The sequence below is a fragment of the Nerophis lumbriciformis genome, linkage group LG02, assembly GCF_033978685.3.
Source record: "Nerophis lumbriciformis linkage group LG02, RoL_Nlum_v2.1, whole genome shotgun sequence".
NCBI lineage: Eukaryota > Metazoa > Chordata > Actinopteri > Syngnathiformes > Syngnathidae > Nerophis > Nerophis lumbriciformis.
In genome coordinates this window covers 35,007,062-35,023,550 of record NC_084549.2, presented here as the reverse complement: position 1 = coordinate 35,023,550, position 16,489 = coordinate 35,007,062, and the positions used below count along the sequence as shown (strand labels likewise).

The window sequence follows — 16,489 nt, the reverse complement described above, 5'->3', positions numbered from 1 at the left end:
AAGGTGCTGTTTGCAATTAAAGGTGCTGTCACAGTCATTTTTCAAAGCTCTCACTCTCATTGTTGAGCACAATATGGAATAAATAATCAGAACGACACATAGCTTTTTCCTTAAAATTTGAACTACAAGTTACTGTAACTTTCTGATTTAATTCATTTAAATATTTTTTATAATATACACACACACACACATACAGTATATATATATATATATATGTATATATATATATATATATATATATATATATATATATATATATATATATATATATATATATATATATATATATACATATATGTATATATGCATAATACTACCACCACCATGCTTGACGGTAGGTATGGTGTTCCTGGGATTTCTCCTCCAAACCTATTGCTGGGTATTGTGGCCAAACAGCTAAATTTTTGTTTCATCTGACCACAGAATTTTCCTCCAGAAGTTCTTATCTATGTCCATGTGATGTCAGATGAAACAAAAATTGAGCTGTTTGGCCACAATGCCCAGCAATATGTTTGGAGGAGAAAAAGTGAGGCCTTTAATCTCAGGAACACCATGCCTACCGTCAAGCATAGTGGTGGTAGTATTATGCTCTGGGCCTGTTTTGCTGCCAATGGAACTGTTGCTTTACAGAGAATAAATGGGACAATAAAAAAGGAGGTTTACCTTCAAATTCTTCAGGACAACCTAAAATCATTAGCCCGGAGGTTGAGTCTTGGGCGCAGTTGGGTGTTCCAACAGGACAATGACCCCCAAACAGCCATGACATTATGTTCTTTACAAGCGCATGTAAACTTTTGACCACGACTGTATATTAGGGCTGGGAAGTCATTAGTTTAAATAGATTAATCACAGGTTATTATTTGCCTACATGAATAACATTTGTTTGAGAAAAGACCACAACATTGGATACAATTGCAATTTGGTAGTCAGATTGTCTTACAGGAACATTTTTTTAAAGTTTTACTGAACTGCAAGTCATTGATTTGCTCAAAACTTGGTGACAGTAAGTATAGTAAGAATAAAGTGCACATATTGAAAGTCTCAGCAATATTATAGCAAACTAGGTACATATGTACAGTATAATAATAGATAATGTAATAAAGACACCCATAAACAACTTTACATAGTGCACCATTTGGTCTTCTTTAGTTTAACCAGTTGTTTAGACAAATGTAAGCCACTTTTCATTTTGTTGGCACAGTTTGACCGTATGTGACATGCTGGGCTATCATTGTGAAGCGGAAAAAGCGTGTGTGTGAGAGAAGGTACCTAGACGAGAAGCCAGTCTGTTGACTAGAGACGTGGCGGTTGTAAATAAAGAACATGCCTTTTGATTTCTTCGTTACTGACTGTCTTTTCTGCTGGACTTCATGGAATTATAAAACCTTGGTTACCCAAACAAGCCTATTTACTTTTTCAGAAGACAACGCAAATCTCTTTTTTGTACAAACTACCTCTAATTTGTACGACATTAGATGGCGACATGAACAACATCTTGCAGCACTTGGTCTTGACAGATGTTAATGTTCTTCGTGCGTGGCTGTCCTTTTCGAAAAGGCATTGTTTAATTAATCTGTGTAAACGCAGATAAAGTTTGATCAAGTGTAATTACTCAGAGACCAATGGTATGTATGAAACCAGTAACCTTGTGACCAGTGTTCTGAAAAACAGCGTTACATAATTAGTTTTTTCGAGTAACGAGTAATCTAATTAATTACAAACCCCGTTTCCATATGAGTTGGGAAATTGTGTTAGATGTAAATATAAACGGAAAACAATGATTTGCAAATCATTTTCAACCCATATTCAGTTGAATATGCTACAAAGACAACATATTTAAAGTTCATGTTTTTTTGTTGTTGCAAATAATCATTAACTTTAGAATTTGATGCCAGCAACACGTGACAAAGAAGTTGGGAAAGGTGGCAATAAATACTGATAAAGTTGAGGAATGCTCATCAAACACTTATTTGGAACATCCCACTGGTGAACAGGCAACAGGTGGGTGCCATGATTGGGTATAAAAGTAGATTCCATGAAATGCTCAGTCATTCACAAACAAGGATGGGGCGAGGGTCACCACTTTGTCAACAAATGCGTGAGCAAATTGTTGAACAGTTTAAGAAAAACCTTTCTCAACCAGCTATTGCAAGGAATTTAGGGATTTCACCATCTACCGTCCGTAATATCATCAAAAGATTCAGAGAATCTGGAGAAATCACTGCACGTAAGCAGCTAAGCCTGTGACCTTCGATCCCTCAGGTTGTACTGCATCAACAAGCGACATCAGTGTGTAAAGGATATCACCACATGGGCTCAGGAACACTTCAGAAACCCACTGTCAGTAACTACAGTTGGTCGCTACATCTGTAAGTGCAAGTTAAAACTCTCCTATGCAAGGCGAAAACCGTTTATCAACAACACCCAGAAACGCCGTCGGCTTCGCTGGGACTGAGCTCATCTAAGATGGACTGATACAAAGTGGAAAAGTGTTCTGTGGTCTGACGAGTCCACATTTCAAATTGTTTTTGGAAACTGTGGACGTTGTGTCCTCCGGACCAAAGAGGAAAAGAACCATCCGGATTGTTATAGGCGCAAAGTTGAAAAGCCAGCATCTGTGATGGTATGGGGGTGTATTAGTGCCCAAGACATGGGTAACTTACACATCTGTGTAGGCGCCATTAATGCTGAAAGGTACATACAGGTTTTGGAGCAACATATGTTGCCATCCAAGCAACGTTACCATGGATGTCCCTGCTTATTTCAGCAAGACAATGCCAAGCCACATGTTACATCAACGTGGCTTCATAGTAAAAGAGTGCGCGTACTAGACTGGCCTGCCTGTAGTCCAGACCTGTCTCCCATTGAAAATGTGTGGCGCAATATGAAGCCTAAAATACCACAACGGAGACCCCGGACTGTTGAACAACTTAAGCTTTACATCAAGCAAAAATGGGAAAGAATTCCACCTGAGAAGCTTAAAAAATGTGTCTCCTCAGTTCCCAAACATTTACTGAGTGTTGTTAAAAGGAAAGGCCATGTAACACAGTGGTGAACATGCCCTTTCCCAACTACTTTGGCACGTGTTGCAGCCATGAAATTCTAAGTTAATTATTATTTGCAAAAATTAAATAAAGTTTAAGAGTTTGAACATCAAATATCTTTTCTTTGTAGTACATTCAATTGAATATGGGTTGAAAAGGATTTGCAAATCATTGTATTCCGTTTATATTTACATCCAACACAAATTCCCAACTCATATGGAAACAGGGTTTGTACTTTCATGTATGTTACAACGGCGTTACCGCTAGGTTTGATGCAATGTAGCGCGCTATTTTTGATGCGGCCAAGACAGCTTTAGAATACACACACGCACACACCAAACAGCCGATGATGTACGCTCAGCGCTTTATTAACTATCAGTAAAAAAAAAACATTCCACAGGCGGTGCAGTCAGCAATCTCCTTCCAGACCACAGACTACCAATGCTGGGCTAAAACAGCCAATGAACTCGCCCTCGCTAACGTCACGCCTCACTTGGGAACCGGCTCCGGCTTTTTAAAGGCACACACTCATGCACTCTTCGCCCATGAAACATGTCTCAACTGCATACACCAAATACTATATATGAATGTTAAATAAAAAACACACTAATTACTTTCCCTGGTAATGAATTAATTAACTAAAAAAAATAATTCATTTACGAATCCAATTACTGTATTTTTTGGACTATAAGTCGCATTTATTTGCATAGTTTGGCCGGGGGTGCGACTTATACTCAGGAGCGACTTATGTGTGAAATTATCAACACATTACCGTAAAATATCAAATAATATTATTTAGCTCATTCACGTAAGAGACTAGACCAGGGGTCGGCAACCTTTACCACTCAAAGAGCCATTTTGACCAGTTTCACAAAATAAAGGAAACAATGGGAGCCACAAAACTCTTTTGAAATTTAAAATGAAATAACACTGCATACTAAGTTTTTTTTTGCTTTGTGCTATGTATAAACCAGGGGTCTCAGACACGTGGCCCGCACCTTAATATGAAAATTGAATGCTAGTGAGGCCCGCAAGTTTTTTATGAATGCCTCTTGACAGCATCACACTTGCCAACCCTCCCAATTTTTCCGGGAGACTCCCGACTTTCAGAGCAACTATTCTCTCGAATGTTTGCTGATTTTCACCCAAACAACAATAATAAGGGCGTGCTATGATGGCACAGCATTTAACGCCCTCTACAACCTGTACAAACAGCGTGCCAGCCCAGCCACATGTTGTATGCGGCTTCTGCAGACACACTTAAGTGACTGCAAGGCATACTTGTTCAACAGCCATACAGGTCACACTGAGGGTGGCTGTATAAACAACTTTAACACTCTTACTAATATGCGCCACACTGTGAATCCACACCAAACAAGAATGACAAACACATTTCGGGAGAACATCCGCACCGTAACACAACATAAACACAACAGAACAAATACCCAGAATCCCATGCATTCCTAACTCTTCCGGGCTACATTATACACCCCCGCTACCACCAAACCCCCTACCCCCGTGCGTCGGTTGAGGTGGGCGGGGTTGGGGGTGCGGGGTTTGGTGGTAGCGGGGGGCATATTAGCAAGAGTGTTAAAGTTGTTTATATCACAACCCTCAGTGTAACCTGTATGGCTGTTGACCAAGTATGCCTTGCAGTCACTTACGTGTGTAAGCAAAGGCCGCATACTACATGTGACCAGGCCGGCACGCAGATAGCATGGTGTAAAAGCGGACTCGACGACATGTTGTAGAGGACGTTAAAGGCAGTGCCATCACGGCACGCCCTCAATATTGTTGTCCGGGTTCAAATCGGAGAATGTTTGCCCCGGGAGATTTCCGGGAGAGGCACTGAAATCCGGAAACCTCCCGGAAAAATCGGGGGGGTCGGCAAGTATGCAGCTGAGCCGCATCAGAGTGATCAAAGAGCCGCATGCGGCTCCGGAGCCGCGGGTTGCCGACCCCTGGACTAGACGTTCAAGATTTCATTGGATTTAGCGATTAGGAGTGACAGATTGTTTGGTAAACGTATAGCATGTTCTATATGTTATAGTTATTTGAATGACTCTTACCATAATATGCTACGTTAACATACCAGGCACGTTCTCAGTTGGTTATTTATGTGTCATATAACGTACACTTATTCAGCCTGTTGTTCACTATTCTTCTTCTCTATCCTTTCAAATGTCTATTCTTGGTGTTGGGTTTTATCAAATAAATTTCCCCCAAAAATGCGATTTATACTCCAGTGCGACTTATATATGTTTTTTCCCTTCTTTATTATGCATTTTCGGCCGGTGCGACTTATACTCCGGAGCGACTTATACTCCGAAAAATACGGTACTTTTTTGGGAAAGTAACAAGTAATCGTAATTAATTACTTTTTTTAGAGTAATTTTCCCAACACTGCTTATGACAGATTTATGCTTTTGAAGCGGAGTGTTTATTCGTTTTTTGGTGACACCTTGTGTTAAAAATAATTCATTAAATTAGGCCCATGATGCAATACGCTTCTATATAGGTTTCAGAATCAGAATCAGAAATACTTTATTAATCCCTGAGGGGAAATTACAATTTTCAACACAATTACTTTGCATCTGTACGTAATCTGCAACCATAATTATTTGATACTTGTTTATATATTGACAAATATTGTGTTTTAGACTGCAATATTGTTTAATTTAGGACACTTATTATGTATGTCTTGCTTGGGTGTCGTTAGTTGTGTACAGTAGCTGCTAGCTCCTAGTAGCCTACAGAACAATGTTTACCTTTTGTAAATGACTTCATTAAAATACAAGAAAAGACCAACCTTGTGTGCTTATTGGAGGACATTTAGATGTTAACTGGCTTTCCAGCTTTGCACAAGTAAACATGCTGAACAAATGCTAGAATCGGACCTTACATCGGAGATTTTAGATGCTAGCTAATATCCATGCTTTGCTAATATCAATATCGGATCAGGCAGTAGGCAGTTTTATTAATTTGAGACAAAACTAAAGATACGGTAAAATGAGGTAAGGTAAGGAGACTCACCAATGGTAAAGATGTTCCCAACGTCCTCACTGCCGTTGTTCTGAGACTGGAAGTAACGGATGGTAACAATGTGATACTGGACCAAGCTGTTGTTGCCGATGTCGTTATCTATCGCCACAACTTTGATCAGCTCGGAACCCACTTTGGCGTTAGCAGCAACCCCTACAACCGAGAAAATATACAATATAGAGTTTCACTTCGACAAGAACAACATTGAATATAACAAGCTTGTTTCTAAGGTTTCACAAAAAAATCAGACATGTAGGAGTGAAGATTACCTGCAACAGTGATGGCCAAGCTACTTGGAAAATGTAGTAAGCTAAGCTACAAGTTACTCTCAGTTAAATGTAGCCAAGCTACAGGGGAAGCTATCCCCGGAGAATTGTAGCAAGCTACACTACACTCTACACGACAAACGTAGCTTGCTACATCAAAGCTACATTTAACTGCATTTCTATCTATGGGCCCACATGTATAATATCTATGTTAATGTAACTGAGAGTGTACAAATGGACCCTTACTAATAACTATCTGTCATTTAGCTGGTATCTCCACGCCCCACTGTATGTATTTATTTAGTTTGCCTTTTCTTTGGCCCAACCCTAAAAGGTTACTAATTTTCTCTACCTGCAGTAAAACATCCCAGCATGTATCTATACAGTATCTTGACAAAAAACAAACAATAATATGTGTGTTGTTTGGGAACATGTTTGTAATGGTTATGTGCAGTAAAACTTTTCATGAACTCAACTCACCTTAATGTGTGTTCCTAAATTTGTGTTGGACGTCTAAGATAAAGAGAGCAGTTATGATTTTGGTTTACAGGGTAAACAACTAAAAACTAAGGTTTTAGCCATAGTTTTTTCTAAATGCATACTTTTGTCTGAATATGGCTAAGGACACACATTATTGTGGGTTTCCTGCACATCATTATCATCACTACAGGAAAAATCTAGTCTGCGGAAGAGAATCCCTCTGCCATCATCAAGTATATATATGTTTTTTGAGCCGTCAGCTTGAAGCGTCCCTCTGCCTCTGACTCCCTTGTCGTCATGTGACATGAGTATGTGATTGCTATGATTTTGCTAACTAGTTTCGATGACCCGACTTATCTCGCCTCGGATTGGCCAGTCCATAATGTTTCGCCCTAGCCTTAGCCAATTGTGACTCCATCATACAAACACCAACCAATCATCATGGATTTTCTCCGTATGTCTGGATGTTCTCATTCATTGTATTTTTTCCATATTTTCTTGGGCCTGGATTCACAGTCCTTTATTTTTTTGGCTTTGTAGCTTGTAGCTATGCTACTTGCTACATGTGTCTAAAAGTAGCTAAGCTACAGGAAAAGCTACTCGCTAAACTACCACCAAACTCCTGGAAAATGTAGTTAAGCTACGTAGCTTATCTACATGTAGCTTGCGACTGCCCATCACTGACCTGCAGTGTACTCTGCTTTGGAAAATCGTGGTTTCTGGTCATTGATGTCGTCCAGTTCAATGCGGATCTCAAGCAGACTGGGATCTCGAGCAGGATCCAGGGCCCGCGCCCGTGCAGCCCTTTGACCCCTGGAAGGACTCCAGCTCTTGTTACTGGAGGCCTTGATGATGAGAGTGTAGACTGGGTTCTCCTCGCGATCCAGTTCCCTATACAACTTTAGCTCACCGTCTAGACTCAAGCCAAAGTTTCCATCGTTGTTCCCTCCTTTGGAAAGATGTCAGTTGGGATATGTTAGTCACACCACGTGGAGACAGAAGAGAAAGAGAAAGCTCGATCACCTGCAATGAAGTAGTAAACAATGGCATTAGAGCCTTCGTCAGCGTCCACAGCTCTGGTCACGTTCCCTACCACGGTTCCTGGAGGGGAGTGCTCAGACACGGTCAGCTTCTGGTAAGATAAGCTACCACGCTGCGTTGCACAACACAAACACAAAAAAAAAGGTTCAACTGTGCAGATAAACTTACAAATCATCATTCATCTTTTATTTGTATTCCTTTCATGAAAATGCATATATACAAGCCAAGTTCAGGTCACACTTTCATTGTTTTTTTTGTTTCTTATACATTTCCATGATCAGAAAGGAGCAGATTGAAAAATAATATTATTATATTTATCTGCCCCCTTTTCCAACACAAATTATTTTAGATGACTTTATCACTGTTCCCTCCACCAACACCCGAACTCCAACATACTTTTTAATTTTCGTTCAAGCATTTTCACAATGACACGTCCAATCAAAATCAAAAATCAGTTTGATATAATTCCAGTTGTCTCTTTTTGTAACTCTTTTTAAATTCAAAAATATTTTTGCACCTTTTAAGTCTTTCTTGAGAGAATTCCATGCTTTCACACCAGCAACAGACAAGCACATTTGTTTCAAATTTGTTCGCACTCTTGGATGTTTAAAGTCATACGGCCTTTTGTAATTCTCATCTTCAGACGTGAACATGAATAACTTTTGTAAGTCCTTCGGAATAACTTTATTTCTAGCTTTGAACATCACTAATAGAGTGTGCAATTCTACAATGTATTTTAGTTTTAATAATCCTGACCTTATTAAAAGTGGATTTATATGGTCTCTATATCCTACTTTAAAAATAATACAAATTGCTCTTTTCTGTAATAGAAATAAAGGCATTATGTTCCTGTGATGTGTATTTCCCAATATTTCTGCACAATAATTGAAATAAGGTAGAATAATTGAGCAATATAACATTCTCATTGTATTGTACGGGAAACTGTATTCAACCTTGTTCAAAATAAATACGTTTTTATTTTTCACATGCAATATAAGAGCGTTACATGTCAACTTTTCATCTATGATGACCCCAATAAATCTGATTTCAGACACCTTCTCAATTTTCACATTGTTTATGGATAAACTAACTTCTACCATTATTTTATTACTTACAAATGACACAAAAGAAATGATCCTCATCGAAAAACATCGCCTTGATAAAGCATCATACTCACTGGAGGTTTGAGAAAGACCGGCTCATTGTCATCAATGTCCAACAGCGCCACCTGCAGAGGCTGCGTGGTCTCATAAGGCACTGGTTGGCCCATGTCCCGTGCCACAATGATAAGCTGTGACAAATGTTAATACTCAGTTATAAACTTTACACACGCACAGTTAAGTATGATGTTTTAGCCCCTAATAAAAACATTTACTCACACTGTGGAGGGTCTGTTTCTCCCTGTCCAGTTTGACGGTAGTTGTAATGACTCCAGACGTGGCGTCCATGTGGAAGTTTTCCCAGTCTCTGTTGCCCGCTCCCGTCTGCAGGAAGCCGTAGCGCACCTCTCCGTTCACCCCCTCGTCTGCGTCGGTTGCATGTACCTCGTACACCGGCAAGCCCGGAGGCTGCTCCTACATGGATGCAAAAAAAGGTTTGTTGGACACATTACTAAAGTTAGGAATATAAAAATCATGTGTAATCAGTAAACCATAACCTCCCGTATCCACCAGAAGAAATATTACAGTTCAGGCTGATTCGTATTGTATCAGTGTTATTAAACAGCTGCAGAAGTATTTGTAATCATTTGCAGTTATATTGGATGTTTCTTTGATTTGGTCCTGATTCAGTTTCTCAGCAATTTGCTGCATTGTTAGTATTATTGCTTGTCACATGATTCATTGTGTGGCAAGACAGGATGCATTATGCATTAGCAACGCATTGTGAATAATTGGAAGACACTATGGCGTTTCAGTTAACAAGCAGAAAGTATCTGTGCATTTGTTTTGATGGATTTTTAGCTATGGAAATTTAAAAGAAAAACACAAGTGATCAAGTTGGACTCTAAAAAAAAGTTGCTATTAGAGAACCTATTCTAGTAACGATGACATGCGTAGAGTGATGTTACCTCTGATATATGTATGATGGTTCCATTGGAGGGTCTGACAAATATAGGCCTGTTGTCATTCACATCTATGACTGTGATGATGAGGTCGGCGGTTGCCCACAGAGGAGGACGCCCCTGATCCGTAGCCACCACAGTCAGATTGAAGCTCTCAGACGACTGCAGCAGGCGGCGAGAACGCACCAGGCCTGTGTTTGGATCCAAGGAAAAAGCATCTGCACAGAGAGATAGGAAGTTCAGTTATACCATGGATGACAAACTCGTTCTTATAGAGGGCCACCGTGTAGTTATGGCTGCTCTCTGAGGGCTGCTTGTAACAGTGAACATATTGTATATGAAGTTAAATGTGTATTTGCCTCATATTTACCATATTTTTCAGACCATAGAATGCACCAGATTATTAGTTTCATCCATCCATCCATCCATCCATCTTCTTCCGCTTATCCGAGGTCGGGTCGCGGGGGCAGCAGCCTAAGCAGGGAAGCCCAGGCTTCCCTCTCCCCAGCCACTTCGTCCAGCTCCTCCCGGGGGATCCCAAGGTGTTCCCAGGCCAGCTGGGAGACATAGTCTTCCCAACGTGTCCTGGGTCTTCCCCGTGGCCTCCTACCGGTCGGACGTGCCCTAAACACCTCCCGAGGGAGGCGATTGGGTGGCATCCTAACCAGATGCCCGAACCACCTCATCTGGCTCCTCTCGATGTGGAGGAGCAGCGGCTTTACTTTGAGCTCCCCCCGGATGACAGAGCTTCTCACCCTATCTCTAAGGGAGAGCCCTGCCACCCGGCGGAGGAAACTCATTTCGGCCGCTTGTACCCGTGATCTTGTCCTTTCGGTCATAACCCAAAGCTCATGACCATAGGTGAGGATGGGAACGTAGATCGACCAGTAAATTAAGAGCTTTGCCTTCCGGCTCAGCTCCTTCTTCACCACAATGGATCGATACAGCGTCCGCATTACTGAAGATGCCGCACCGATCCGCCTGTCGATCTCACGATCCACTCTTCCCTCACTCGTGAACAAGACTCCGAGGTACTTGAACTCCTCCACTTGGGGCAGGGTCTCCTCCCCAACCCGGAGATGGCACTCCACCCTTTTCCGGGCGAGAACCATGGACTCGGACTTGGAGGTGCTGATTCTCATCCCAGTCGCTTCACACTCGGCTGCGAACCGATCCAGCGAGAGCTGAAGATCCTGGCCAGATGAAGCCATCAGGACCACATCATCTGCAAAAAGCAGAGACCTAATCCTGCAGCCACCAAACCAGATCCCCTCAACGCCTTGACTGCGCCTAGAAATTCTGTCCATAAAAGTTATGAACAGAATTGGTGACAAAGGGCAGCCTTGGCGGAGTCCAACCCTCACTGGAAACGTGTCCGACTTACTGCCGGCAATGCGGACCAAGCTCTGACACTGATCATACAGGGAGCGGACCGCCAAAATCAGACAGTCCGATACCCCATACTCTCTGAGCACTCCCCACAGGACTTCCCGAGGGACACGGTCGAATGCCTTCTCCAAGTCCACAAAGCACATGTAGACTGGTTGGGCAAACTCCCATGCACCCTCAAGGACCCTGCCGAGAGTATAGAGCTGGTCCACAGTTCCACGACCAGGACGAAAACCACACTGTTCCTCCTGAATCCGAGGTTCGACTATCCGGCGTAGCCTCCTCTCCAGTACACCTGAATAGACCTTACCGGGAAGGCTGAGGAGTGTGATCCCACGATAGTTAGAACACACCCTCCGGTTCCCCTTCTTAAAGAGAGGAACCACCACCCCGGTCTGCCAATCCAGAGGTACCGCCCCCGATGTCCACGCGATGCTGCAGAGTCTTGTCAACCAAGACAGCCCCACAGCATCCAGAGCCTTAAGGAACTCCGGGCGGATCTCATCCACCCCCGGGGCCTTGCCACCGAGGAGCTTTTTAACTACCTCAGCAACCTCAGCCCCAGAAATAGAAGAGTCCACCACAGATTCCCCAGGCACTGCTTCCTCATAGGTTATTAGTTTCAGTTCCAGTTTATTTTGGAACTTTTTGTATGTATATAATACAATTACAATGTAATGCATCACATATTTCCAGTTGTTTCAATACAACATGTCCGAAAATAAGTAGTAGGAGTACTAGGCGTACTGCTGATGAGCGTGTCTATTCAGGTCTATTTTCCTACAAAAGGCGCAAGGTGTATTAAAGGGATCATACTATGATTTTTTTTTTACATTTAAAACATTTCCTTGTACTCTACATCAGTGTTTTTCAACACTGATGTAGTGTGACTAGTGTGCGGTGAAATACAGTATGGTGTGCTGTGGGAGATTATGTAATTTCACCTAATTGCAAAAATATTTTTTGCAAACCAGTAATTATAATCCGCAAATAATGTGCCGTTGTTGAGTATCAGTGCTGTCTACAGATCGGCAGAGTAACCATGTAATATTCTTCCATATCAGTGGGGGGCAGCAGCTAGCTAATTGCTTTGTAGATGTCGGGAACATGGTTTGTCGTGGTGACAATATGCGAGAGGCAGTGTGCGGGTAAAAAGGTATCTAACACTTAAACCAAAAATAAACAAAAGGCGAGTGCCGCTAAGAAAGGGCATTGAAGCTTTTGCAAAACTAAATTAAAACTGAACTGGCTGCAAAGTAAACAAAAACAGAATGCTGGACGACAGCAAAGACTTACAGCGTGTGGAGCCAATGGTGTCCACAAAGCACATCCATACATGACATGACAATCAACTATGTCCCCACAAAGAAGGATAGCGTCCACACAACTTACATAGTCTTGATTGCGAAAAACAAAGCAGGTGCGGGAAATAGCATTCAAGGAAAACATTAAACTGCTACAGGAAAATACCAACAAAAGAGGAATAGCCACCAAAATAGGAGCGCAAGACAAGAACTAAAACACGACACACAGGAAAGCACCAAAACAACTCAAAATAAGTCACGTCGTGATGTGACAGGTCGCGACAGTACACTTACTTTGAGACAAGAGCTATACTGATGCATGGTTGGTTATGGTTTAAAGTCATATGCAACAATTGCGAGAACGACTTTTTACTGTCAATATCGGCTGCTGAGTTAAATTTTTTTATGTTTTCTGCTGGTGGTGTGCCTCCGGAATTTTTTCTATGAAAAAAATGTGCCTTGGCTCAGAAAAGTTTGAAAAACACTGCTCTACATAACATGTAATGGTGGTTCTCTGGTCAAAAAGTTGCATAGATTATGTTTTACAGACCATCTTCAAGCCGCTTTCTGACCATCTTTCAGGACGTGCCGATTTGTAGGCAGTCCTTTTTATGTGCCTCCACTTCGACTGTGTCGTCTCCCTGTCATCTTTGCTGTACTGGTAGTTTTTAGCTATTTCATAGCGAGTCTACTGACAGACAGAAGTTAGAACTGCACGCTACTTTATATTGGAAATGTCAACAGCGGAGGATGAATGCCCCACAACAAGAAGATAGAAAAAAGAAGGAGCAGGCTACAATTACAGAAGTGTGCACATTTTTGAGACTTATGCAGATCCTAAATACACATCAGCAGGTACCAATAGGTAAGAAAATTTGGTTTTGCATAAATGGGCAAAACAAATGCCAGATAATATGTCTTCTAATAGGTACCATTTTGGGGTCCTTGTACACATGCACACACACCATAACAATACTCTTTGTTGAAGCACAGTACGTCCATCAAGCGGTGCGGCTTCATAGTTTACCAAACATTGTAACTGATTTTGTAACGCCATGTGTAATGTTCTAGCTATGTGCACATGGACACATTTAATCGGATTAAAAGCCTAACTGGAATAAAAATGCTTCATATAAACATGCCATTCGGAATATTCTGACCCGATCACACAGGTTTGGATCACAATTTGAAACGAGATTAGCAAAAATAAAAGTATGGTATGGAGTGTCATGTGTTGATGTAACAACGAAAGAAGGGATCCACTTGTCGTCTTAACGATCTGTTTAATTCACAACATTACAGCTACACCAAGTACTAACTGCTAGCCTCAAGCAACATACACAGAATGTTGTAACATGAAGACGCGCAACAACTTATACATACTGCAACATAAATGGCACAGAACAGTGCCATTTCAAAAAGAGAGGTAAAACAAAAGTAATGAACAGAAGGAAAAAATTGTAAATAAATACCGTGATAATGTTGGACAAGCAGAAATGCACAAAGCCTTGTTTGTTTACAGTCAAAGTCCACTGCTTCTTCAGCACCTGCAGTGAGCGAACTCGTCCAAAAGATGGCCCAAATAATACATACTTGCCAACCTTGAGACCTCCGATTTCGGGAGGTGGGGTGTGGGGGGCGTGGTCGGGGGTGGGGCGGGGGGTGGTTTGGGGCGTGGTTAAGATATATATATACCATCCATCCATCCATCTTCTTCCGCTTATCCGAGGTCGGGTCGCGGGGGCAGCAGCTTAAGCAGGGAAGCCCAGACTTCCCTCTCCCCAGCCACTTCGTCCAGCTCTTCCTGTGGGACCCCGAGGCGTTCCCAGGCCAGCCGGGAGACATAGTCTTCACAACGTGTCCTGGGTCTTCCCCGCGGCCTCCTACCGGTGGGACGTGCCCTATATATACCGGTATAAGAAATACTTGACTTTCAGTGAATTCTAGCTATATATATATATATATATATATATTTTATTACAGATATATATATATATATATATATATATATATATATATATAAATAAAAGAAATACTTGAATTTCAGTGTTCATTTATTTCATACTTGCCAACCCTCCCGGATTTTCCGGGAGACTCCCGAAATTCAGCGCCTCTCCCGAAAACCTCCCGGGACAAATTTTCTCCCGAAAATCTCCCGAAATTCAGGCGGACCTGGAGGCCACGCCCCCTCCAGCTCCATGCGGACCTCGAGGGTCTGCATGGAGCAATGTTGTTGTAATATATTGAGTTGGAGGCAATAAACCGGCTAGGTGATGAAGTAGTCTCTTTACTGTAGACTTCAGAACAGACTCACACACGCACCTGACGTCAAGTACAACACCACGTAAATCGTTGGCCAACCAAAAACTAACCCCAGTACGCTATAGCCAACATTCACCAGGAGATGGCAACAGACAAACATAGTCATAGTAAATTCCTCCCCTTTTAGAATTGTAAAATTTAATCAAAAGAAATAAACAACCCAACCAAAAAATGCAGCAGCTCAATTAAAAAACTGTACTTAAGCCACATTCTTTTTTTTTTTTAGTACTGAACTCTTAACCCTCATTTGTAAACAATAACATGCTTATTATACAAACAGTATTTGTACATCTTTAACACAGATTTGTATACTGTCTTCAGAGATTCAGTTTTTTTGGTGGTACTCGAAACCTTTCTGGGTACCTGCGGATCACTGGTGGGGTTTTTGTTGTGGGTGATCTGGGTTCTGATGATAGCAACTCAGTAGCCCTTGAATCTGGTTCAATGATGACACTAGTTTGTGTCTGACTCACTGATGGTCCTGGTGATGGAACTGAAACAGCACTGTCCAGTTGTACTGATGGCACATTTTCTGCAACTGGTGGAGACTAGATAACTGGCAGTCTCTCCATGTTTTCTCGCCATGGTAACATGTGATCCATATGCACTGTGCGCTGTCTCTGTCCCTCTTGATAGATAGATTTATATATTGTAATGCCCCGCAGTGGAGAAGGAGTCACACAGACGAGGATGTGCTGCTCAATCGCTTTATTAACCAGCGGTAACTTGTTAATCGGTTGAAAGTAACGCACACACATACACGAGTTGCTGTTAGCCACAACTCACGCTCACACACACTCTCGCTTACCGCCAACTCACCCGCGCATGCGCGTTCACCAAACCCTTAAAGACACAGTACACTAATACAAATATCACAGATATTACACTGCCTCCCCCTTTATGAAGCCCCTCGCCCCGAGGGGTCAACAAGAAAATCCCTGAACCTCGGCGGTCTACGCCTCTGTCTTTGTGGCCGGCCCTGTTCTGACTCAGGTCCATCAACACGTGGCGCTAACGGCTGAACAGGGACAACAATGGTGGAATATGGGGAACCTTGATCCACTAACTGTCCATTGCCATCTGGTGAGGCAGGCGCCGTCTCAAACTGGGGAACTTCTCTGTAGGGTGCCAAACGGTCTCTATGCAGGACAACCTTTCGGCCCTTAGGGGGCACTGCAACTCTATAGACTACTTCTCCCACCCTCTCAAGCACCCTACACGGACCGTCCCAATGACTGTCCAACTTGGGGCAACGTCCTTTTTTTCTTTTTGGCGTGTACACCCAGACCAGCTCGTCAGGCCTAAAATCCCGGCCCTTGCTCCGCACGTCATGGTTCCTCTTTTGCCTCAGACCAGCCTTCCCCAACTGGTCTCGTGCGAAGGCATGTGCCGCTTCCATCCGATCCTGCAACTTCCGAGCGTACTCCAGTCCCGGCCGATCCTCGGTGCTGCCTGGTGGTCTCCCAAACGCCAACTCAGCAGGTGTCCGGATCTCCCGACCCAACATCAGCAGGGCAGGGGTGCAGCTTGTGGAACTTT

At 42.4% G+C, this 16,489-nt stretch overlaps 1 protein-coding gene across 1 annotated transcript in view; it reads right to left on the bottom strand.

The window, feature by feature from the left end:
• Positions 1-16,489, bottom strand: part of cdh23 (cadherin-related 23) — a 626,035-nt gene that overhangs the window by 14,730 nt on the left and 594,816 nt on the right. The window contains exons 54-59 of the mRNA XM_061961466.1: positions 9,942-10,153; positions 9,253-9,447; positions 9,051-9,164; positions 7,856-7,985; positions 7,518-7,781; positions 6,078-6,239 (exon numbers count right to left, since the gene is read on the bottom strand). Coding sequence (XP_061817450.1) covers positions 6,078-6,239; positions 7,518-7,781; positions 7,856-7,985; positions 9,051-9,164; positions 9,253-9,447; positions 9,942-10,153 — 1,077 coding nt within the window. The remainder of the gene's footprint in view (positions 1-6,077; positions 6,240-7,517; positions 7,782-7,855; positions 7,986-9,050; positions 9,165-9,252; positions 9,448-9,941; positions 10,154-16,489) is intronic.